This window comes from Ambystoma mexicanum, chromosome 4q (assembly GCF_040938575.1).
Source record: "Ambystoma mexicanum isolate Mex_15411 chromosome 4q, UKY_AmexF1_1, whole genome shotgun sequence".
NCBI lineage: Eukaryota > Metazoa > Chordata > Amphibia > Caudata > Ambystomatidae > Ambystoma > Ambystoma mexicanum.
Window position 1 is genome coordinate 1,202,701,093 of NC_090928.1, and position 23,397 is coordinate 1,202,724,489.

General features: G+C 46.5%; 1 protein-coding gene across 2 annotated transcripts in view; it reads left to right on the forward strand.

Annotated features, from left to right (window-relative positions):
* The window catches only part of MDGA1 (MAM domain containing glycosylphosphatidylinositol anchor 1), a 1,353,685-nt gene that overhangs the window by 404,707 nt on the left and 925,581 nt on the right, over positions 1-23,397 (forward strand). For both annotated transcript variants that reach the window (XM_069608760.1, XM_069608761.1), the window contains exons 2-3: positions 4,282-4,421; positions 18,173-18,347. In XM_069608760.1, the coding sequence (XP_069464861.1) occupies positions 4,282-4,421; positions 18,173-18,347 (315 nt within the window). The remainder of the gene's footprint in view (positions 1-4,281; positions 4,422-18,172; positions 18,348-23,397) is intronic.

Sequence of the window (23,397 nt, forward strand, 5' to 3'; positions counted from 1 at the left end):
ATTTCTGGAACTTGATTACTTGCTGCCTCTAGGCACCCTTACTGCCTGGAGCAAGTATGGTTTAGCCTTTAATCGGGAAGATTGGCACTACCAGATGGGCAGGGTATCCAAAAGTTTAACAACCTCTTAGTTTCTAGAAAGCAGCATTGCTACATGACCTGGGGCCAACAGTATCATTCTGCAGTATTGAAGCAATACTATCGATAGAGAGCTAGAATCTGCTGCTAATGGAGGGACTATAATGACAATCTGTTGCATATGATGACTTGACCTAATCGATATCCTTTGGAAATTAAACACGTGCTAATATTGCTAAAATGTTGTGAAAATAGATCCATCTGTACCTGCCCTTCCCTTCACATCAAAATAAACAGGTAGTAATGTCAGCTGTGCAGCTGAGCTCATTGGGCCTCATTACAAGGTTGGCGGTAACCCGTCGGTGCTACCAGCGGGTTGCCGCCAATCTCAAAACACCCTTACCGCCACCTGATATCCCGGTCTCACCAGGATATCACAAGTGGCAGCGGTAAGAGTAGGGCTCCATGGAAACGGGGACTCGGAACCACCGGCACTGTTGCTAACAGTACTGGTGCTTCCTTGACAACTATACCGGTAGGGGCCTGAACTTCCTGCAAGTCAGGCCTGATGGGGGATCCGTGGTCCCTACCGGCATCGTTGTAGTATGGCGGTCCGTAAAGGGTGCTGATATGTTGCTACCGGCACCTTTATATTTCCGGACTGCCATACTTGTAACGAGGCCCATTGTCAGTAGAAAGTGCATTAAAATGGAGTCCCTCTCGTCTGTGCATCTGCTTTTGCTCCCTCTTTCGAAAAGTCTGATTATCATAAGGGAAAGCCGATGGTTGGGTGCCTGTTCTACCCACTGGGCACAAGGTTTCGCAATAGATCACGCAGGGCTCGCTTCTCATTTCCTGGTGGGGGTTGGGGTGGATTTCTTGGATAGTTTCAGTGAGGAAGGGGGGGCAGAGAACCACCGGTGTCTTAAACAAGAGGCTAAATGTGGGCCTCCTGATACTAATGGGGGCCATATTCATGATAATATTACCAGTTGGGGATGGAGGGGTCTACGCTGATACAGAACCCCAGAACCTAGATTGTCAGCCTACGCCGATTAGTCCTATATTCTAATTAAATCTGAGTAAATGTTTATCTAAGATTTATTTTGCTTTTGGCATACTATGTCCTATAAATAGTCTTATAATAAATACTGCAACTATTGTGTAATATACCCTACTTTTAATTTGATCCAATCAAAGTTAGCCAATGCTAACTCATTGCACTAGAAGAAAGTGCCTTTATTTGTCAATATAAAACCAAGTGAAACATTTCAGGCTTGACTCTGAATGCATTGTGTTTGTTCATTCAGGATTCAGGCAACACCTGGCAAGATACAGGCACCTTCACAGCACTGAGCTGATGGAGGAGGCAGGAGTGGGCCTTGCACAACTGCACCCACCTCTCTTCAGTAAATGCACAAACCCTGCACTGCTCATTATGTATCCGCATACAAAAAATGACCCCCAGCGTGACCCAATCTGACGTAACTTGAAACTGATCAAAATCTCTTTGTAAATGGCCTCAATTTAATGGCCATCAGGGGCACTGCGGAACTGCAAAGAGTCTGCTGTCCACAGAACAAGGACTTTCTTGTCCTGCATTCAAGCGAGCAAATTGGAGTCAGGATGGACTGGTGAGAAGATTGTTGGCATTTGGGCTGTGCGTTGGGCTTGCCTGCTGGTGGATCATTGGGGATTGAAGATATATTCCTCCGAAAACGCGTCCCCTTTAGCTGTGATGGAAAGAACGTCCCAGACTTGCATCCTCGCGCCACATGGTCCCACAATATAACGAGTGGTGGATATCCCTGTTATTTTGACAAACAGGGGCTATATGTATGATATGCTCGATTGAGGATATTTAAGAAGTGGTTTTGCGTTTCATTTTGAGCTTTAAAAAGTTGGGGAGTATTGGATGGCGCTGTATTTTCATACTTTATAAAGCACGGTTGTCCAATTCTAGGTCTTGAGGGCCGGTTCCATGCCGGGTTTTCAGGATACCCGTAATTAACATTTATGAGATAAATTTGCATACAATGATTCTAAATGTTGGCACATTTTTCTTTGTGAATATTAATGAGGTGTATCCTGAAAACGCCTCAAGATGTAGGACTTTGAGGCTTTAGTCGAGAGTCCTGGAGGGAGGTTGCACCCTATCACGCTGAATAACTTGTTGGCTCTGCATAGCTACACCCATGCTCCCCGGCGGCTCGGGACAGTGCTTAACTTCTTCATTGTTTTTACCTGTATCTTCTATGCAAAACTTTGCAGGGGCGTTGCTAGGGTGGGGGCTCAGGGGGCTATAGCCCCTGATCTTTTGGTTGTAGCCCCAGATAGAATCTCAGGAGCTACAGCCAAAAGGCTAGCTAGCCCCCAGTCCCAACAGTTCTGACATCAGCTTAGCCCCGGGTCTTTTCCAGACCTAGCATCTCCCCTGCGTGAACGTGATAGTTTTAAGGTTACTTTTTTTTTTTTTTCATATTGTTCTTGTAAAGCTCTGGACTCCCATAGGCCTAACTGATCCATATGTTCTGGGGAGCCACTCTACTGACACCTGCCTGCAGAATCCCCCACTGCAGTACTGCAAGATGACCCCCATGGAGGGACTGAAACAAGTGACCCCGCACTGTTCCTAAGTCTTCTCTCATTAGCCCCTACCCCCCCCCCCCACCAGGGGCTCGATACCCCAGAGGCATGTCACAGCCACATTTGGAAATGTTACAACTTAAGTGTGAAGAGTGCATGTATAACGTTGGCCTGGTGTTCTCCACTGTTTTCGAATAACAGTTTAGCAGATTGTGTTTTGCTACAGTTTCTATCACCATGTTTTGCAAAGGTATAGATGCTCAGTTTGGGTAAGGTATATAGTTTGGGGTCGGAGGGGTCAGAGGGAGGTCTCCCCATGCTTTTCTCTGTAAACAAGTGGTGAAATCAGCAAACACGAATTTGGTGAAATCAAATGTTATTCTGCAAATAAAGTCAGGAAACCGTCCTAGATCCGCAGGCCTGTTTAAGAAATGAAGCCTTGCCGGCTTCTGTAACCCCCCCCCCCCCTGCCCTCCCCGCGCAAGGCACGGCGTGAGTTACAGCTGCAACGCAGACTATGCAGATGAGAACCTCTTTTAATCAATATCTTTAGTAATAGAAAAAAGTTATTCGACTTATGTCATTACTAGAAATATGCCTCATCATTAATAAAAATATGTATACATAATATTTTCCATTTCTGAAATCCATGCAGTCGTGTTTCCAATTTAATTTCAGTACATACTGTACTCGTGCCGGGGACAATCCTATTTCCTGAAATGAAGGCTAGAATGGATGCCACTAGCTTCAGAATTTCACATTAAATTGCATGCAACGTGTGAGAACTAATAAACACCATTCCACCGCCCCAGTGTATCACCAGCCTAGATTGATTAAACAAACATTATCACAGCCAACAGTTTGGACTCTTGTGTAGGCATGGCATTGGAATGTCCCAGGCACTGTCATAATGGTGCTGTCTAAAATGCCAACTGGTGAATGGTGTGAGTGCCTGGGCATATGATAGATGTGCCTCGCAAATGCCTATCCAATGCATAAACACAGGCTTTGTCAAGGCTTGTTCTGACCTGGACTTCAGTGGAAGGGGCAAATGTGAAGACACTGATATTGCTTGTAAATCAAGTTGCTTAATGTCCTCTTGGTTTAGACATTTTTATTACACCAGGGACTCATTACCAGGTGCAGTCATACCACTTTAGGGTGTATATTTCACTAAGCTTGATGTTACTGCTGGATAGTGATAAATCAAAGATATCCCAGTAGAATGAGTTTTGGATGGGGTGGGACAGGTACTGTGTAAAGAATGTAAATCACTTGCATGAAGCTGTGGCCTCAATATGTCTATGTCAGTAAGGGTCACTGTAAATCACTTGCATGAAGCTGTAGCCATAATCTATCTACTTCTCCTTAACCAGTTGTGGTCTAAAACCCTGACATTAGTAGTGCCGTAGGTTCCCTGATCCATTCCATATCATTTCAAGATTATCCAGTGGGCAGAATTAGGAAGCCACTTTATTTCTGCATCTTATTTCCTACCACCTTGAGGCAGCATCCAGTTCTGGTAACGTCTAATTGTGCATCTCTCTGATCTGTGAATGAATGTGAATGAATGTGAGAGATCCTGCTCTGAAAGTGTTCTCTCTTTTTGACTTTCCAGCCCCAGCTCAGGCCCAGATCATCCACGGTGGACAGGCCTGTGTGGTGAAGGAGGACAACATCAGTGAGCGGGTGTACACCATCCGAGAGCGCGACACCCTGGTGCTGCAGTGCCTGGTCACGGGGCATCCACGGCCGCAGGTAACTGAACAATACCCCAGAGATTAAAATCGCATTATGTGATGTCTATCTATATCTATCTATCTATCTATCTATCTATCTATCTATCTATCTATCTATCTATCTATCTATCTATCTATCTATCTGTCTATCTATTTATTCATCTATCTATCCATCCATCTATACACCTATCCATCCATCCATCCATCCATTGTTCTATCCATTTACCTATATGTATAAAAAGCAAAGGTTGCCTGTGGACATCTGTTGAATAGGCACCCTTTCGCCCACTAGATGGCAGCACTCCACAGATGCGCTCCAGTAGCGTTCAGCATCAGTCACCACTCTGACACCATCTGCCAAACGTTCAGCAAAGTGTTGAATGTTGGGGGGTGGTGCACATCACAGCGCACCAGCGACGCACCGCATGCTCACTCATGTGCACCGTAAGGGAAGCTCCTTTTCACACACCATCCAGGGAGACTGTATTTTCATATTCGCTGGTTCAACATTTTGAGCACTATTTGAGAAAGTACTGTGCTTTCCTTTGGTTGCAAAAAAGGGTCCTTATAAGACACAATAAGACAACACCGCCACAATCAACCTGCACTCAAAGACAGCGTAGAAACAATGTAACATCAAACAAGATCTGCTGATCTCATGCCTCCAGGCAGGGTCGGATTAGCCCCTCGGCCTCTTGGCCCGTGGCCGGGCCGAAATCGTCCCTGGGGTGTGGGGGCCAGTTCCTGCCCACAACTGGGCACGTTTGAAAAAAAAAAAACAATTGACAAAATAGATATATATCATTTTTGAAAAAATATATATAAATATATTGTTGGGAAAAAAAAACATCTGCAACAGTGTAATTCATCAAAGCAAGGTAACACTTGTTACCTTGCTTTGATGATTGATTTGACGATTGATTTGCATGCGTGATGTGTGCATCATAAATTATGATGCATGCATCATTCACATGCTGCTGCAGCATGCAAGGTTGAGGGGCTGCGGCTGCCGCCGAGCCGGCGGCTGTCATCGTGCCGCCACTCTAGGGGGCACAGTGCCCCCTGGAGTGGCTGTGCTGTTGCATACGTGATAAATATGTATTAGTGATATTAGTGATAAACAACCAATTTTACAGTAGAATAAGGATCCATTTCGGACTATGTATTTTGCCTTTGCAAAGTTGCAGTAATAGTATGTTTTTTTTCTTCTGTTGTCTCTGTTACGATCATAACAAGACATTCCATCTCGGTGTCCTCGGTCACTTGACAAAATCCTTTTGCCTGAAAGCTTCTGTACAGTGTAGAAATATTTGACCATAGCACATCAAGTGGCCATTGACTGAATGCTTTGTTGTAATGTGCCTATCTTTCCCATCTCACTGGCATGCTATTCAGGATGTTTGTTTGCATGTTTGAGGTAACGAGTGCTCAGAGTATGGGATATCCTGTGAGTGCGCTGCTTTCCCTATTTTGCCAACCTCTGAAGCCTGAAAGTAGATGCATGCAGGCTTGACATGCTGCAAACTATGCACCAGACCTGCAGATGAACTTAACTGGTCTGCTGTTAAATCTCAGTTACCAGTTTAATGGTGTCCACTACAGAATAATTGCTAATTTTACTATAGCCGATAGAATAGCTCAGTGGGTTGAGCGCTCACTGCTGTGATGTGTGTCTGTGATCTGCAGGTTCGAATCCCAGCAAGGCCATTTCAGCCTTTCATCCTTCTTAGGTCGATAAATGAGTGCCAACACAGGTTGGGTGATATTGTATGCATATTTGTTCTATAAAAAAAAACCTTAAGCGTAAGGGCTATACAATAACATATTATAATTTGGCCTTGGACGTCTGCTTGCATTCACAGTAATTTGACAATGTGGATCTATACACACAGATATTAATGATACATATGGTTATCCATTTTTGTATGAAATGTATAACACATTAGTGAAATCATAACCATATTTTTCGTAGTGTACTTAGGAAAAATGCTATTTGATGCCACTTCCTGTTTTGGCAAGGGGTGAAAGGTGGCGTTTCATCGCTTCCCGGGATGTCACTTTGGGGTGGGGTCAAATAACATCACTTCTGGTGATGTCATCAGAGTTCAAGGGTCGTGAGGGGTGGGCCACTTTTTATTGGGTGTCCGGGGCTTATTTCTTGTCCCAGACGGACCCTGCCTCCAGACCTCGCACAAGCCATACAAACTACATGGCTTATGTGCGCATGGCAGCCACAAGCAAAATGTTTGAAGCTCCACCACGCCTCTGTGCGTCATGTATGTGCACATGCTTCCCAGTGACACTACATATGCATGCTAGCTGATGACGAAGACCTGAGCACCTAGAGCAGGTGTCTGCAACCTTTGCCTCTCCAGATGTTTTGGACTACAATCCCCATCCTTCACAGCCTGCATACTCAGTGGTGAAGGATTATGGGAAAACCGAACCAGGGTAAAGCCAACAACTAGCAGCCCAGGTACTGCTAAACTCTCTGCTCATGGACGCCATCACAAGCTATCTCCAAACGATCAAGAACCTGGCATATGTTGCACCAGATGACATAACAATTACTGGCATCCATTTTATTTGCTTGCAAAAAAAAGGAGGTTGGGTTCAGAACCCCACTTGTGCCAGGAAGAAGTGAAATAGAAGATCAAGGCATAGGGACTTATTTTCCATGTTGCCAGAGCGCACACGTTGCTGCAAAAGATGGGAACATGCGTTGCACCTACCTCGCACCCTTTTCTGCTCCAGTGCTTTTCGGTGTCTTTAGAGGCAGGGAGGTGTCAAGGAGCGTGATCTCTGCCTTCAAATCGCCTTCACTTTATGCCCAATATGCCATTATGTCATTTTCATGCAGGAGTAAAACCAATGAATTCCTTTGCAATCTGCCTCATTTTTGCGCCAGCTACATTCCCTAAGAAACCAGGGTAAAAGTGGTCTTCCATGCATACCTGATGGGAGGCATTTCCAATTTTTGTAGAACTCACCGCAAAAAAGTTGGGGTAATTTCAGTGTTTTTACCCTTTTATTTTTGCCTTAGTCTGGTTAGGAAGATAGCTCAAGGATCATGTGCCTGAACTGGGAACAGAGCAATGTCATGTGTCATGGGCTTGACCACCCGGTCGGGTGGATTCAGCCCCCACCACTCCCTAACCCCCGTAACCCATGTTGATACTTTGAATACCTTAAAGTGAGTGTTAATGACGTTAATCAGTAATTTTGGTTACCAAGGGCCCTGAAACTGGATTATTGGTAATACGGAGGCTACATAAAAGACCAGAATTATTATCATAAATGATGAAAATTGCAGTGGGGGGTCAATAGTAGGGGAGGGTTAACATAGGCAGTCCAATCAGTGCAATTTACTCTTTTTCTTTTAAGCGAGACCCCTGAGCTTCCTCAACACCAAAACTGAGCTGATAATCAAGAATATCCCCTATGCAAGCGCTCTATTTATAAGTAAACTAGAACAATTATAAGGTTATCGCAATGGCCTATCTACAGTATACCTTACTGGTACAGGAAGATTGTGGCCACAGCTTCATGCAAGTGATTTACAGCGGCCCTCACGGATACAGGCAGATTGTGGCCATAGCTTCATGCAAGTGATTTAAAGTGGTCCTCACTAATACAGGGAGATTGTGGCCACAGCTTCATGCAATTGATTTACAGTGGCCATCACCGATACAAGCAGATTGTGGCAACAGCGACATGCAAGTGATTTACAGTGGCCCTCACTGGCATAGACAGATTGTGGCCACAGCTTCATGCAAGTGATTCACATTATGTACACAGTAAAAGGTCCTTAACAAGTCAAAGAAAATAAATTGTGTACGTTTTTTAGTAAGGTGACAAGGATTCCCATCAAAAATGCTCTTATAAGCCAGAACAATGTGCAGATCATTATTTAATTGCCAATCAATATTCATTGCCCATCAATATGTATTGCCCACTATAAGGCCATGAGTTTCACCCTTCAGGGCTTTATCAAGGCAACAATTAAGACCTTGAACCAATCAATATGGACATTGCTGATACCCAATCGGTGGTTGACAAGTTGAAGGGGCCGGGCACAGAGGCTTACACAATGGCAAAACTGTAATAAATGCAAATTAATATATGTTACTACGAGCAAGAAGAAAACAGTACCCATTGTGGTCCAAGTTTAGTCTTCATTGTACCATGTGGCTTAAGGTACAAGTCCATATGATTAGTATCTTATTGCGTGGATATACAGCTTAAGCGGGCCAAGGCTATGGGATGGACCAGCTTGGAGGTGACTTAGCCAGTATCTAAGAGAGTTTGGGCCCATGTTGAAAATTGCTTAATGCAAAAATACTTTCAATTGACGGGAAATGTTCTTCTTATGAGCACCAATAAAACCTTTCCAAGAGTTGCTGAAGCAAGAGATGTCTAATCTGTGCACTTAAATAGTGCATCCTGCCAGCTTCTTCCTTCTTTTAAGCACTCTAATAACATGCGGTATTGCCTAAATGAATAGTACTGGTGAAGGTAATGAAGATATAGTGCCCCTGGCTGAGCTAAGAGAGATTCTCAGAGTAAACGATCATGGCTTTCGCAGTGATGAATTATTGTAATTAATCTTTATCCTGGGTAGGATGCCTGAACCATTCTGCCATCAGAAGCTCTTATCCAAGGTATGAGAAGTGCTCACTCATCTGTAAGAAGTAAAGACTCCACAGAAAAACAGAGGCTAGAACCGCAAACTGAAGTTGCCAGTTTACAAAAACCTTTGATGCAACTTGCATGCCCTTAACCTTCCATTGTAGTGCCTATTTATTTATTTATTTATTGGGTATTTATAATGTGCCTATACACAATGTGTTTCAATGCGCAACAAGACAAGATGGAGGGGGACAGGGATGACAAAAACAAAAACGGTCCTACTAGGCATTGTGACATTCTGGTCGTTCAAGTGCAGTAACAAGAAGTGACGGGTAGGGTAAGGGGGAGGTACCAGGCAGGGCGGAAGGGCACAATGGGTTAAGTAGGGACCAGGTGAGGCCAGGAGGACAGAGCCAGGGGAATGCAGAGAGTGCAGGGGAAAGAAGGTCCACGTGGTAAGTACGAGGTACAGGGAAGGAAGGGTTCAAGGGGTGAAGGCCCAGCCAGGCTAGAGCAGGGACGTCATTTCACCAAAATGCCAGGGGTAGCGGAAGTGACATCCATGATCCTTGACCTCTGATGACATCACATGAAGTGATGTCATTTGACCCCACCCTAAAGTGATATCTTGGGAAGCAATGGAATGCGACCTTTCACCCCTTGACAAACCAGGAAGGGGCATCAAATAGCATTGCTCCTAAATACACTTCAGAAAATATGGTTACAATATCACTATTATGTGATATACATTACACACAGGAATGGATCGCCATATGTATCGTTAAGATCAGTGTATATAGGCCATATTACCAAATTACTGTGAATGCAAGCAGACGTCCATTGCCAAATGACAATGATGTGTTATTATATAGCACTTACACTTAAGCACTTTGTATAGAATAATTATACATTCAATATCACCCACCCTGTGTTGGTACTCATTTATCGACCTCAGAATGAAAGGCTGAGTTGAGGTATTTAAGAACAGACTGGTGTGGGCTGCCTGCGGGGTATGGTCATGGGTGGGCTGCCTGCGGGGTATGGTCATGGGTGGTGGAGGGTCCCATGTGGTGTGGGCTGCCTCCGGGGTATGGTCACAGGTGATTGGGGGTCCCATGTGGTTTGGCTGCCTGCGGGGTATGGTCACCGGTGATGGGGGGTCCCATGTGGTTTGGGCTGCCTGTGGGATATTTCTCAGGTGATGGGGGATCCCTTGTGGTGCGGGCTGCCTGCGGGGCATGGTCACCGGTGGGCAGCCTGCAGATATGGTCACGGGTGATGGGGGGTCCTTTGTGGTGTGGGCTGCCTGTGGGGTATGGTCACAGGTGAGGGGGTCCCTTGTGGTGGGGGCTGCCTGCGGGGTATGGTCACGGGTGAGCTGCCTCCGGGGTATGGTCACAGGTGATGGGGGTCCCTTATGGTATGGGCTGCCTGTGGGGTGTGTAAGCGGCTGATGGAAGCACGCGTAGCCCTTTCCACGCGATTTGGCTGCTGCGAGCGGGGTACGCAATTTCGTGGGGGTACTCATGGCCCTTTCCACGCAATTTGGCTGGTGCGAGCCAGGTACACAACTTCACTGGGGTAGGCGTGGCCCTTTCCATGTGATTTGGCTGTTGGGAGCGGGGTATGCATTTTCGCGGGGGTACGCGCGGCCCTTCCCACGCGAGTTGGCTGCTGCGAGCGGGGTACGCGATTTAGATGGGGTACGTGCAGCCCTTTCCACGCAATTTGGCTGATGCGAGCAGGGTACGCGATTTCGCTGGGGTGTGGACGGAGTACGCGCAGTACTTATCATACGCTTTGGCTGGAGCCAGCGGGGTGAGCAATTTTGTGGGGGTACGCACAGCCCTTTCCACATGATTTGGCTGGTGCGAGTGGGGTACACGATTTTGCAGAGGTACGCGTGGCCCTATCTTTGCGATTTGGCTGGTGCGAGCGGGGTACGCAATTTCGTGGGGGTACTCATGGCCCTTTCCACGCAATTTGGCTGGTGCGAGCCAGGTACACAACTTCACTGGGGTAGGCGTGGCCCTTTCCACGTGATTTGGCTGTTGGGAGCGGGGTATGCATTTTCGCGGGGGTACGCGCGGCCCTTCCCACGCGAGTTGGCTGCTGCGAGCGGGGTACGCGATTTAGATGGGGTACGTGCAGCCCTTTCCACGCAATTTGGCTGATGCGAGCAGGGTACGCGATTTCGCTGGGGTGTGGACGGGGTACGCGCAGTACTTATCATACGCTTTGGCTGGTGCCAGCGGGGTGAGCAATTTTGTGGGGGTACGCACAGCCCTTTCCACATGATTTGGCTGGTGCGAGTGGGGTACACGATTTTGCAGAGGTACGCGTGGCCCTATCTTTGCGATTTGGCTGGTGCGAGCGGGGTATTCTCCAATATTTCAAGCAATTACGATAGGGGGGGCTGTGTCCTGGGCCATGGATGACGCGGGGTCTTGCGCCGTATTGGGCATTTCACTGGCTTTTTCATACGCATGGGGACGCGTTGGGGGCATTACTGGCGCTACTTGCTGTTCATTGCGCCACGGCTACTGAGGCCTCGGGAAATCCATGAATACGCTTTCCGTGCAATTGCTGGTTTGCACCATGGCTGGTGCACGCGTGGCGCACGCGCCTGCTTCTGCACTGGATTCTATGAATCGGGCCTTCATTTGTTTGTTATGAAAAAGGAGGATTCTCCCATGTGTATTGCCCCTTTAAGGGGATGTGTCCCTCCCACGTGTATTGCCCTGTTAAGATAGGCCATGAGTGTGTCAAGGCCTAAGCTAATAAAAGGGAGCCCTGCAGGCACATGCAACAGAACAGCTGCAGACTCCAAGGAATGACCTGACTTCGTGTCTCATTCGGGCCTGCAGGCCCACACCGTGTAAGCACGGGCCTGCAGGACATGTTGCCATGGGACCCACCTGCCTGAGAAGTAGCCAGGGTCTGCATGTGCGGGTAAGGCTTGTCCTGCCCCTCCAAGGCCGGGTGTCCCCCTGGCAATTCCTCAAGGCACTGGGTCTCTGTGGTGCTGGCGTCCCATAGCACCCTAGGGGGCTGGTGCTCTGCCCATGGCAACAGATTCTCAACACATTTTGGACACAAGTGATGAGATGAAGACATGCAGATGATTACTTGTGCCAAATAAAGTTGTACCCTGTTCTTGAAGGGCATCTAAATGTGCGTATAGCAGATGTGCGCATTCAAATGCCCTTTCCTACTCCCTTTTTGCATTTGCACAAGCAAGGGTGCATGTCTGTGAATTTTGCAACAGGCACAGATAGATCCACACAACATGGCTGGGTCATTTCTGACCCTGTCATGCATTTTTCCTTATGTCTGACAGCCGCATTTCAAACTGTGGCTGTCACAATTGCATTTCTACACCCACAACAGGGATAGAAATGGTGTTTTTTTTGGTTTACCATTCACAGTTATTGTGAAATGCACTCCAGGTACCCATGTGGATGATGGCAGCCAGTCATATATTAGTGTCAGAAGGGTGTTCCCGAGACTAAGGTACGCAAAGAGGTTGGCCACACTTTCACAGCCTCTTCCATTGCCCTTTACCACGCGCATGCAGTGACTCCCTGAATCTTCTCCACTGTGTGCAGAGGTGGATCAGAATGGGATGGAATGTCCGTTAGCCCCTTTCCTTTAAAGAATCCCCAGCCATCAGAATAAGGTCAACAGTTCGGAAATAATACTGATTGTGCAAAGACAAAATTCCATTTGTAATTTGTGCCGGATCAATATTGCCTTCCTTCAGTTACTCTTTGGGTTCAGATATCTGTGTGTGACCCGTAAATCACAGGTTTAGACGTGGGCGGGAAGGATCCAGCCTTTCACTCTTCTGAAGTTGATGAAATGCGTACCACTGGGTTGGGAAATAACTTCTAATATCGTGGCAAGAATGGATCCAGTTAGTGGTGTCCACTATGTTATTGCAGCGTGCACTTCAAAGATCACGGAAAACACAGCCCACGCCAGAGCTCTATGATCTTGCATTCAACCCCCGCTCTAAGCAAGAGGTGGCATGTGTGGTTTTTGGCAAATGTCTACATCTTTTGGTGGAGATTCTGGCCAGTTACAGAAGTCTGGAGGCAAGGTATTTTTACAGAAAGCACAATGGTGTAAAAAGAAGGTGAAATTCTTAGGTCATGAGGTGACTGAGAAGGGCTTGAATCCACAAAAGAAGAAGGCAGAGGCAATACATACATTGAAAGATCCTATTAATTTCAAAGGTTTGAAGAGTGTATTAGGATGACAGGTTATAACAGGAAATGTATTGAGAATTATGCAGAAATTACACAACCATTAGCAAGATTACAAAAGCAGGGTGTACCCTAGAAGTTGGAAAACGAGCAAGATGAAGCGGTGGCCAGGCTGAAAGAATGTCTCATGAAGGTGCCATGTGTGGCATATGCCATAAAGAACCAGGATTTCTTTGTAGAGTTAGGTTTTACTGATCAGTGCATGTCAGTCATATTATACCAAAAGCATGATGTGAATAGCACATGAACCCTTGTACTTTGAGGATCCTGAAAGTTTTTAACAATTGAGTGGTGCGGGACGTAGGCGCTGCAGAGAGTGATTTTAAGAGGTTTCAGCGGAAGGTGGTGCAGGAGGAGCAGAGTGTGATTTTAAGAGCTCTTAGTGGAAAGGGATATAGGGGGTGTAGAGTGTGATTTTAAGTGTTTTAGGTAAGTGGGAGGTAGGAGGTGTAGTATGTGATTTTAAGAAGAGCACTGAGTGGAAGGGAATGTAGGAGGTGTAGTGTGTGATTTTAAGAGCACTGAGTGGTAATGAACATAGGAGATGTAGGGTGTGATTTTAGGACATTTAGGGTAAGTGGGGGGTAGGAGGTGTAGAGTGTGATTTTAAGAGTGCCTAGTAGAAAGGGACGTAGGAGGTGTAGAGTGTTGTTTTAGGATTTTTGAGGTGAATGGGGGTAGGAGGTGTAGAGTGTGATTTTAAGATTTTTTAGGTAAGTGGGGGTAGGTGGTGTAGAGTGTGATTTTAGGATTTTTGAGGTAAGTGGGGGGTAGGAGGTGTAGAGTGTGATTTTAAGAGCACTTAGTGGAAAGGGGCATAGGAGGTGTAGAGTGTGATTTTAAGAGCGCTTATTGGAAAGGGACGTAGGAGGTGTAGAGTGTGATTTTAGGATTTTTTAGGTAAGTGGGGGTAGGTGGTGTAGAGTGTGATTTTAGGATTTTTGCGGTAAGTGGAGGGTAGGAGGTGTAGAGTGTGATTTTAAGAGCACTTAGTGGAAAGGGACATAGGAGGTGTAGCGTGTGATTTTAAGAGCGCTTATTGGAAAGGGACGTAGGAGGTGTAGAGTGTGATTTTAGGATTTTTTAGGTAAGTGGGGGGTAGGAGGTGTAGAGTGTGATTTTAAGAGTGCCTAGTAGAAAGGGACGTAGGAGGTGTAGAGTGTTGTTTTAGGGTTTTTGAGCTAAGTGGGGGGTAGGAGGTGTAGAGTGTGATTTTAAGAGTGCTTAGTGGAAAGGGACGTAGGAGGTGTAGAGTGTGATTTTAGGACGTTTAAGGTAAGTGGGGGTAGGAGGTGTAGAGTGTGATTTTAAGAGCGCTTAGTGGAAAGGGACGTAGGAGGTGTAGAGTGTGATTTTAGGATTTTTGAGGTACGTGGGGGGGTAGGAGGTGTATTGTGTGATTTTAAGACCACTGAGTGGTAGTGAACATGGGAGGTGCCGGGGGTGATTTTAAGAGCATTGATAGGAAAGGTAGGCCGGAGGTGCAGTGTGATGTTAAGATTTTTGAGTGATAACTTGCACCTGTGTTACCCTAATGTATTGTTTGATAAACCCACTGCGAGATCACGTACCTGTAACAGCTCCTCAATGTCTGCGGGTTGTTTGCACACTATACACATGAAATATATAAATAACTAAATAAGGTAGATGTAGGAGGTGCAGAGCATGATTTTAAGAGCATTGAGTGAAAGTGGGAGTGAGGGTGAAGTCCCCGGGCTTCCATCTCTGCTATCATTTATCTCGTACAATCTTGAACCTAAGCTAAATGTGCATCATTGTGAGTCCTGGTTTTAAGCTCAACAGGTCCTGCGAGTGAATGAGTGAATGAGTGTTCGTGTAAGGGCGTGTTAGGGAAGGAGTGGAGCTTGATTAGTTGAGTGAGGGTGAGGGTGAAGGTGTGAGTGAGCATGTGAGTGATTGAGTGGACGACGTAGGAAGTGATGACTGTGGAAGTGAGTGAGTGGGGGTGCCAGTCAGTCATTGAGTGACTGAGGTACTTAAATAACACAAAGTTCCAAAGCAGCTCCGACAGGAGTTTGTGGGACAGACATGTAAAACAGCCATTATCAAATATAATTATAATGAGGCAGACGGCATCACTTTTCCAATTATCCTGTGCACTGTTCCTTTATCACAGCGTCGCCCTAATGTCCTCCACATCTTCAGTATTTCCGTTCAGTCCCATGGTCCACTTATGACTTGCTGTTTTCTGCTACTTAGCAATTAGCTTCCGTCGGGCAAACTGATAGAAAGCCAATCACTGCTACAATGAACGCTGGAGTTATCTCTCCTTTTGTGCTAAATGGGAAATGAGAAGTCTGGGCCATATTTAAAACCAATCAAAAAGCAGGTCTTTCTTTCCCAGAGACATTCAAGAGCAGGAAGAGCCCCACACCCCACAAATCCCCAGTCACACCCCAAAAAAGATCCACGATATTGTGTCATTAGGTCAAATGTGTGTGTGTCTGATTCCACTGGCAGAGGGATGAGGTATTAGTGGAACTGTATAATAATTGTAGATTATTGCATTTGTTAAAGGGATAATGTGTGTGTCCTGGTTGTATTTTGTGCAAGATAGAGGACGGGTGTTGTTCAGCTCCGTCTGGGTGTCAGTGGGGCTGCCAGGCTCTTGTTGTGGCACTAAGAGCGGTGTGTGGTGGCATCTTGTAGGCTTGCCTGCATACTGTGTGGTGAAGGCATGGTGGCATGGCTGAGGGATGCAGTGTGGGATGTTGAGAGAGTGATGCGCCATTGAGGCATGTGAGTATTCCTCGCATAGCAGAGGATGGCTCATGTCGCCCGTGGGTTTCGCATCTTCTATACTCTACAGCTATACATCTATACTCCACAGCTATACATAAGAACTGGAAAGTTGTTTATTTTTCAAACTTTTTGTGGAGGAATCTGCAATATTAGAAAGGTTATTCGGGAGAACTTTCTCTGTGACTACACCAGAGCTCCTCCACACCATTTAAGAGAGTTCAGTACAGACCCAAGATTAAACTGTATGAGCATCACGCGGATCAGGTACCGCCAAGCTTCTTCCTGTTACTTTGCCGGAAAATCCTGTCACCATAACATTGAGTTTGCTCTACTCTGTATCCTAAAGTCTCTAAAAATATATAGAAATATCCCAGCATCTGTTTCCTTAAAAAACATGAACATGGAATGAAATCAACACATGCAGAATCAAGGTGGATTTGTAGTCGAGAGTCCATCACTCCACAAGGAATGAATGAGGAGAACCGGGCACATGCATTTTCTTTACCAGTCATCAAGATCAGCTAACACTTTGCGTGTCCGTGGCAAAGTTGTAAAGAAATATGTGTTACTAAGAAAATACACAGTCAAGAGATGAACATTGCGAGGTGTAAAAATGTGTGTTGATTTTTTGATCTGATCCATTGCATAAATAGAATGAGTGAACATTGCTGTGCCACTGTACACTGCATAGAGGGACATCAGGAGAGGAAAGAGTTGTCATTCATTTCCGTGAACTGTGTAAATATGATGAAGACATTGAAGGCAACCATTACGCCTTTATCCATCTGCGAATCTACTCCTGTTCAGTAGAAAACGTACAGCTATTTTATGTACTGCTCCATTCCATGCAACGTTACCTTGAGTGTAATGGTCTTTGTTGTATCCTTCCTTTCCCTAAATCACGCTTCCCCTGACCCCAGGCTCTAAAAGCCCCAAATTCACAGTATAAGTGAAAGTCAACATTTTCAAACCCTTTGTTCTTCCAAATCTCTGCCTCTTCTTCATAGGGTTGTTCTCCTAGAGGAGTGCTGTTCTCTTCTTGTGCAACTGCTCCTGTCCATCTTCGATGCCTGTCTTCACCTCCAGCACACTCATTTGCTTCTCGCATCCCTACATCCTAACACTCTCATCAGGTCAAGATCTTGCCCACCCTGTTTTTCCTGTCGCACAGTCTCAGCGCACCCCGCTTGTGCCCTCTCCTCTGTCATGTGCCTGCTTACTCCTTTGCTCATTGGCTCCTCACTTCCATCTCTAGTTCGCACCACTCCATCTGTCTTTCTATCACCCGGGTTAAGCTTAAAGTCCATCTTCTTCCCCTCACGTCTCTGACATTAACCTTACTCGCAGTGGTCACCCGGGGACCAAAACATTATTAACTGTACCCTATTCTTAGGTATGTTTTCACTGGGGTTATAGCATTAAAATCACCGGCGTAGCGAAAGCGACAACATCAAGGGTAAGTGTTGTCGCTTTCGCTACGCCGGTGATTCAATGGACGTGCCATTTGACTGTTGACCACATTTATGGGTCAATTGAGTTTGATCAAAGGCACAAACAGCCAACTCAAAACTAGCAAGAGCAAAGGTTTACAAAGTCCTAAAAGGTCATTATTTAGACAGGTCCAATGAAAAGCAGTCAACAGGGAATGGAACTGCTAACATAGGGGTAATGATCAAAAGATACGCTCATATGACACAGCCCCCATGTGTGTCTCAGAATTATGTTCAGGGATTTACAGAAGGCTGAATGATATGCTATGATAGGTCATTTATAACACACTTAACACCCATAGGTTTCTAAGTGCGAACCAGGGGAATCGAACCTGTGGTGCTCTGTGTTGTCCTGCTTTCAAGGCGAGCACATAGCTGCTGAGCTATCCTCCCGAGACAAATGGAAAGCTCATCTATCTGTGATAGTGGTTGCGTTTTACTTGTTTGTTGTAGCGTTGTCACTGCCCTTCGCTTTCCCTGCACACTAACAAGCACCTCTTCTCTAGGCAGGTGCTTGTCATTTCCAATTCTGCCCAATCACCCGCCAGAACCTGTTCTTGCCACAGTTGAGAGCGCGTGCCATTCAATTGCTGAGTTCCCTTCTCTTTTTCCTTCCACAGGTGAGATGGACGAAGACCGCGGGCAGCGCCTCCGACAAATTCCAGGAGACGTCCATCTTCAACGAGACCCTTCGCATCGAGAAGATCCAGCGGATGCAGGGGGGTCGCTATTATTGTAAAGCTGAGAACGGGGTTGGGGTCCCCGCCATCAAGTCCATTCGAGTAGATGTGCAGTGTAAGTCATTTCAAGGCAGCCCTCGCATTCCCACAGTTCTACTGTGTGTCCAGTCCCCCTCCCCTTTCCAGGACTCTGCATTGCCTCGCTGTTCCCGCCATTTTGGACCAAAGTGGTAACGCTGGGCTCTGTGGGTTGAAGCGTTGAGTTAAGGATCCATGCTGTTAGCAACCTGCTCCTTCTTGGCCACCACTGTGTGTGAACCTGGTGTGCAGGGCTCTCCCTTTCTGTCTCTGAATATGTGTCAATCTTCTTAGTGTGTCCCTGTGATATCCAAACTGGACCGCGTGGAATGAATGGGTTGACCAGAAGTACTTCAGTCAAGCCGTTGGTATTGTTTTCTGAAGACAAATTGGAAATCAAATGCTGGCCTGATAAATATGCAGCCAGGTGGGCTGGACCAACTACTTTGATAAGTTGCCACTGTGTTTTTTTCTAGCCGTCGAGCACACACAGATGCTGTGTAAAGGAGTTCAGCTGCCTAAGTGACAGTGCTATGCCAACCTGCCCGCCCATTGCCCTTGGTTTCTAGTTCTGCCGAAGCCTAATGTTCTGCATCCATCTGCCACGTTTTCTCTTGTCTGGTGCCAGCTTGGCACTGAGCGTTGCATGCTTTTCCAGGTAGCATGGTAAACAAGCATCCTCACTGGCTTGGAAGTGGTCATCCCGCGGAGTTGGCCTTCCCCTTCGATTTGTGCGCAGTGCACCTTCTCATGTAGCGCCGCTCCCCTTGAGTGCGCTTGCCTTCCATCCTACGAGCTGACTGCTTTGCTGAGTCGCCTTTGAAGGACAACCCTTGTGCTCTCCTTGCATTTGGTGTCCGCCGTGGCAATTATCTCTCAACACGATATCTCTTTGGTCCCAGGTGGCTGTTCATGTTTAGGTAATGCAGTGTCCTGGAGTCCCCTTATGCTTATCCGACCTTTAGAACTATGGGGTTCATGGAGTGGCCGGGGACTTTCCAATACTAACATCTACTCTTCCAATGGACTTGGTACATCTGCTTTCTGTGAGTTGGTTTCTGAGAGACTACTGTACCGTACTTATAATCTTCTACGCATGTGGGGGCGGGGGGGTCATTTTAGGCCTATAAAAAGCAATGTGCTCCTCTCCTTATTTCAGTGCATGTTTAACCCTTTCCTTTTGTGACCGGTTGGATAGGTGCCATCAATGAAAACAGTGGCCATCCACTGCACCCAAAACTGCTATAAAAAAAAAAAAACAAGCTGCTTTGGTGAATACGCCTGAAAACGGGGAATTATTCTGCTCGGGGTCGAGCCATTTCTGCTAATAGTTTAGCCATATTTTTTTCTTTGCTCCCTCCATTGGAGCATCTGGCACCATTTTGATTCATTCACAAACATCCTTCCTGGCCTTTTGCAACAGGTGGATCTACCGTGACTTATGCCGCAGCTCCATGCCATGATGCTGGCCCTAGAATGCCTAGGAAGCGATAAAACAGCACTACCTACATTCACGCGCCCCTTTTATCTTTACAGGGGGTTACCCCCATGTAACAGAAAAGTCCCGACTGCCCAGCCATTTCTACTCATCGCCCTTACCCCTATATGTGGGGGTGAAAGGGATTGCCGCGGCAAGTGTTTTTGCTACCGCTGCCATTGACTCCCGGAATGTTATGCCACTGTTAGAGGGGCTCATAATGAGATTTCACGACCATTGCATGAAACGTCTCCAAAGGAATTGGCCAACAATACGATTTGTAGGACACTATTGTACGTCCATGACTTATTTGGGACAGCCAATCCCTGGGACGCTCTGCTAAGGTTGTGTCTTTTTCATGTATATCCCTTCCATAGAAAAACAAACATTTTTGATGTCCTTTGAGAAAACAGCTAAAGGAGCATTAACGGTGTGATCGATGATAAAATTTGCCTGGGGGACCTTGGACCCAAAATGTGTGCAGCCTGGGTCAGTGTTAGAGCCTGAGATCTCAGCTCCCAGCCGTTCTCCCGGTAAGGACCCGATGGAGAAGCCGAGTCGCCATCTAGATCCATTTCTATTGGTCGGTCGCCTACGTACTGTGCACACCTATAGGAGCACGGACCCGGGGTGCCGGAGTGACAGTTTTAGAACATCCCGATTGGGGATCTTTAGATATGAGTAGAGCATTGCACAGAAGCCACAAAGGGAAGATGGCCTGACAAATAGTCACCTCAGCTGGGCTTCTCAATAAATGTTCTACCCAGGGCTTGGGGCGCCGAGGGGAAGAAAACAGGAAAGTGAAGTGAGTCCCAGTGAGTCCCGCTGTAAAGTCTGTTGAGTGATTGGGGGACTGAAGGCCCTGGAAAATTCTTAAAATACTCATCAGAATGTGTAGCCCATTACTCTTTGCTCCTGTTGTCTGCCATTCCTAAGTCATTAATTGACGTGTTGTACATTTCCCCAACTGAGCGCCCCCTGGATCTCTTCGTTTCTCCTAATTTACATGGGAAACACAGCCCTCCTACTAAGGGTTATTCTAGGGATGATTTACACATCCCTCCTCCATTTCTAGCGTCACTTGACCAGCAGTGAAATCACGTTTCTTATCCGTGATCCACACGCCGGGTGCCTGGCCTGATTTTTGAACCAGCTCCACATAGGGTCGTCCAGTAAATCACCTATCAGATGTGTTTAATCAAGTGTCCCCAGGTGGCATGGGTATTTTCAGAGTCAGTGCCAAGCCCGCTGCGTCATCAAGCTGCACCTCACTGATGATTCCACATAACAGCCACATCAGGACTTAGTTTGGCATCTACTCTACAGCGTAGTGGGGATGCGGCCAAAGAGTTCCAATCAAACTGTTTCTTTTTGGGGTGTGGTCGAACTGATTTGCATATGGGGCATACACCTATCCAGAGGAAGGCCCAATGGTGAACAGCTTCTTTTGGGGGTGGGGTCACTCTGATTTGCATATGGGGCATAACCTTCTGGGGTGGGCTGGAATGCTATCCAGAGGAAGGCCCAATGGTGAACAGCTTCTTTTTGGGGTGGGGTCATTCTGATTTGCATATGGGGCATAACCTTCTGGGGTGGGATGGAATGCTATCTAGAGGAAGGCCCAATGGTGAACAGCTTCTTTTGGGGGTGGGGTCATTCTGATTTGCCTATGGGGCATAACCTTCTGGGATGGGCTGGAATGCTACCCAGAGGAAGGCCCAATGGTGAACAGCTTCTTTTTGGGGTGGGGTCACTCTGATTTGCACATGGGGCATAACCTTCTGGGGTGGGGTGGAATGCTATCCAGAGGAAGGCCCAATGGTGAACAGCTTCTTTTGGGGGTGGGGTCATTCTGATTTGCATATGGGGCATAACCTTCTGGGATGGGCTGGAATGCTATCCAGAGGAAGGCCCAATGGTGAACAGCTTCTTTTTGGGGTGGGGTCACTCTGATTTGCACATGGGGCATAACCTTCTGGGGTGGGCTGGAATGCTATCCAGAGGAAGGCGCAGTGATTAAGAAGCATTGGCTGAAGAATTAACATCCATCACTTTTTGATGTTATCCCAGGCTTTCCAGTGGATCCACTGATTGACCATAGAATCTGTATATCTACTTGTGAGCTGGTCGGTCACTCCCTTACAGAACAAATGAGAAATTCGTGTCATTGCAACCAATGGGCATTTCTAGCGACCAATAAAACTGATGAGAAACAATTTTCTGGAGGCGACTGAATTCAGCTCCTTCTGCGAGGAGGCGATGGAGTCTTATCTGCGCAGGCAAATCCTGCTGTGTTTGGCATCAAAACCTCTTCCACCTCCAACGCTCCGTCCCCTGGTGTTCCTCCCCTACTTCCTGACAGCTTTCCCGCCACGGCAGGGCACAGTCAAAAGATGTGCTCTTGCGGGAACACAGGGGATCTTTCAGAACTTTGGTGGCGCTTTCTCTTTTTTAGAATTCAGATCGCGTTTCAAAATTAAAAATAAAAGTCTGTGCTTGATTATTTAATTATGCAATCCTCATAACAAATGGCGACACTCTTATTTGACAGAACTCAACACATTCTTTTAAAAGCAGAAACACACAACATCACAAACTAAAATACACAGGTCACTGCTTTCTGATATAGACTGAATAGGGTGGGGACCAGCTACTTAGAGAGGTTTCTGATATAGACTGAATAGGGTGGGCACCAGCAACTTAGAGAGTAATATAGACTGAATAGGGTGGCGCCCAGCTACTTAGAGAGGTTTCTGATATAGACTGAATAGGGTGGGCACCAGCTACTTAGAGAGGTTTCTGATATAGAGTGAATAGGGTGGGCACCAGCTACTTAGAGAGGTTTCTGATATATACTGAATAGGGTGGGCACCAGCTACTTAGAGGGGTTTCAGATATAGACTGAATAGGGTGGGCACCAGCTACTTAGAGAGGTTTCTGATATAGACTGAATAGGGTGGGCACCAGCTACTTAGAGGGGTTTCAGATATAGACTGAATAGGGTGGGCACCAGCTACTTAGAGAGGTTTCTGATATAGACTGAATAGGGTGGGCACCAGCTACTTAGAGAGCTTTCTGATATATACTGAATAGGGTGGGCACCAGCTACTTAGAGAGGTTTCTGATATAGACTGAATAGGGTGGGCACCAGCAGCTTAGAGTGTGATATAGACTGAATAGGGTGGGGCCCAGCTACTTAGAGAGGTTTCTGATATAGACTGAATAGGGTGGACACCAGCTACTTAGAGAGGTTTCTGATATAGAGTGAATAGGGTGGGCACCAGCTACTTAGAGAGGTTTCTGATATACACTGAATAGGGTGGGTACCAGCTACTTAGAGAGGTTTCAGATATAGACTGAATAGGGTGGGCACCAGCAACTTAGAGAGTGATATAGACTGAATAGGGTGGGGTCCAGCTACATAGAGAGGTTTCTGATATAGACTAAATAGGGTGGGCACCAGCTACTTAGAGGGGTTTCAGATATAGACTGAATAGGGTGGGCACCAGCTACTTAGAGAGGTTTCTGATATAGACTGAATAGGGTGGGCACCAGCTACTTAGAGAGGTTTCTGATATAGACTGAATAGGGTGGGCACCAGCTACTTAGA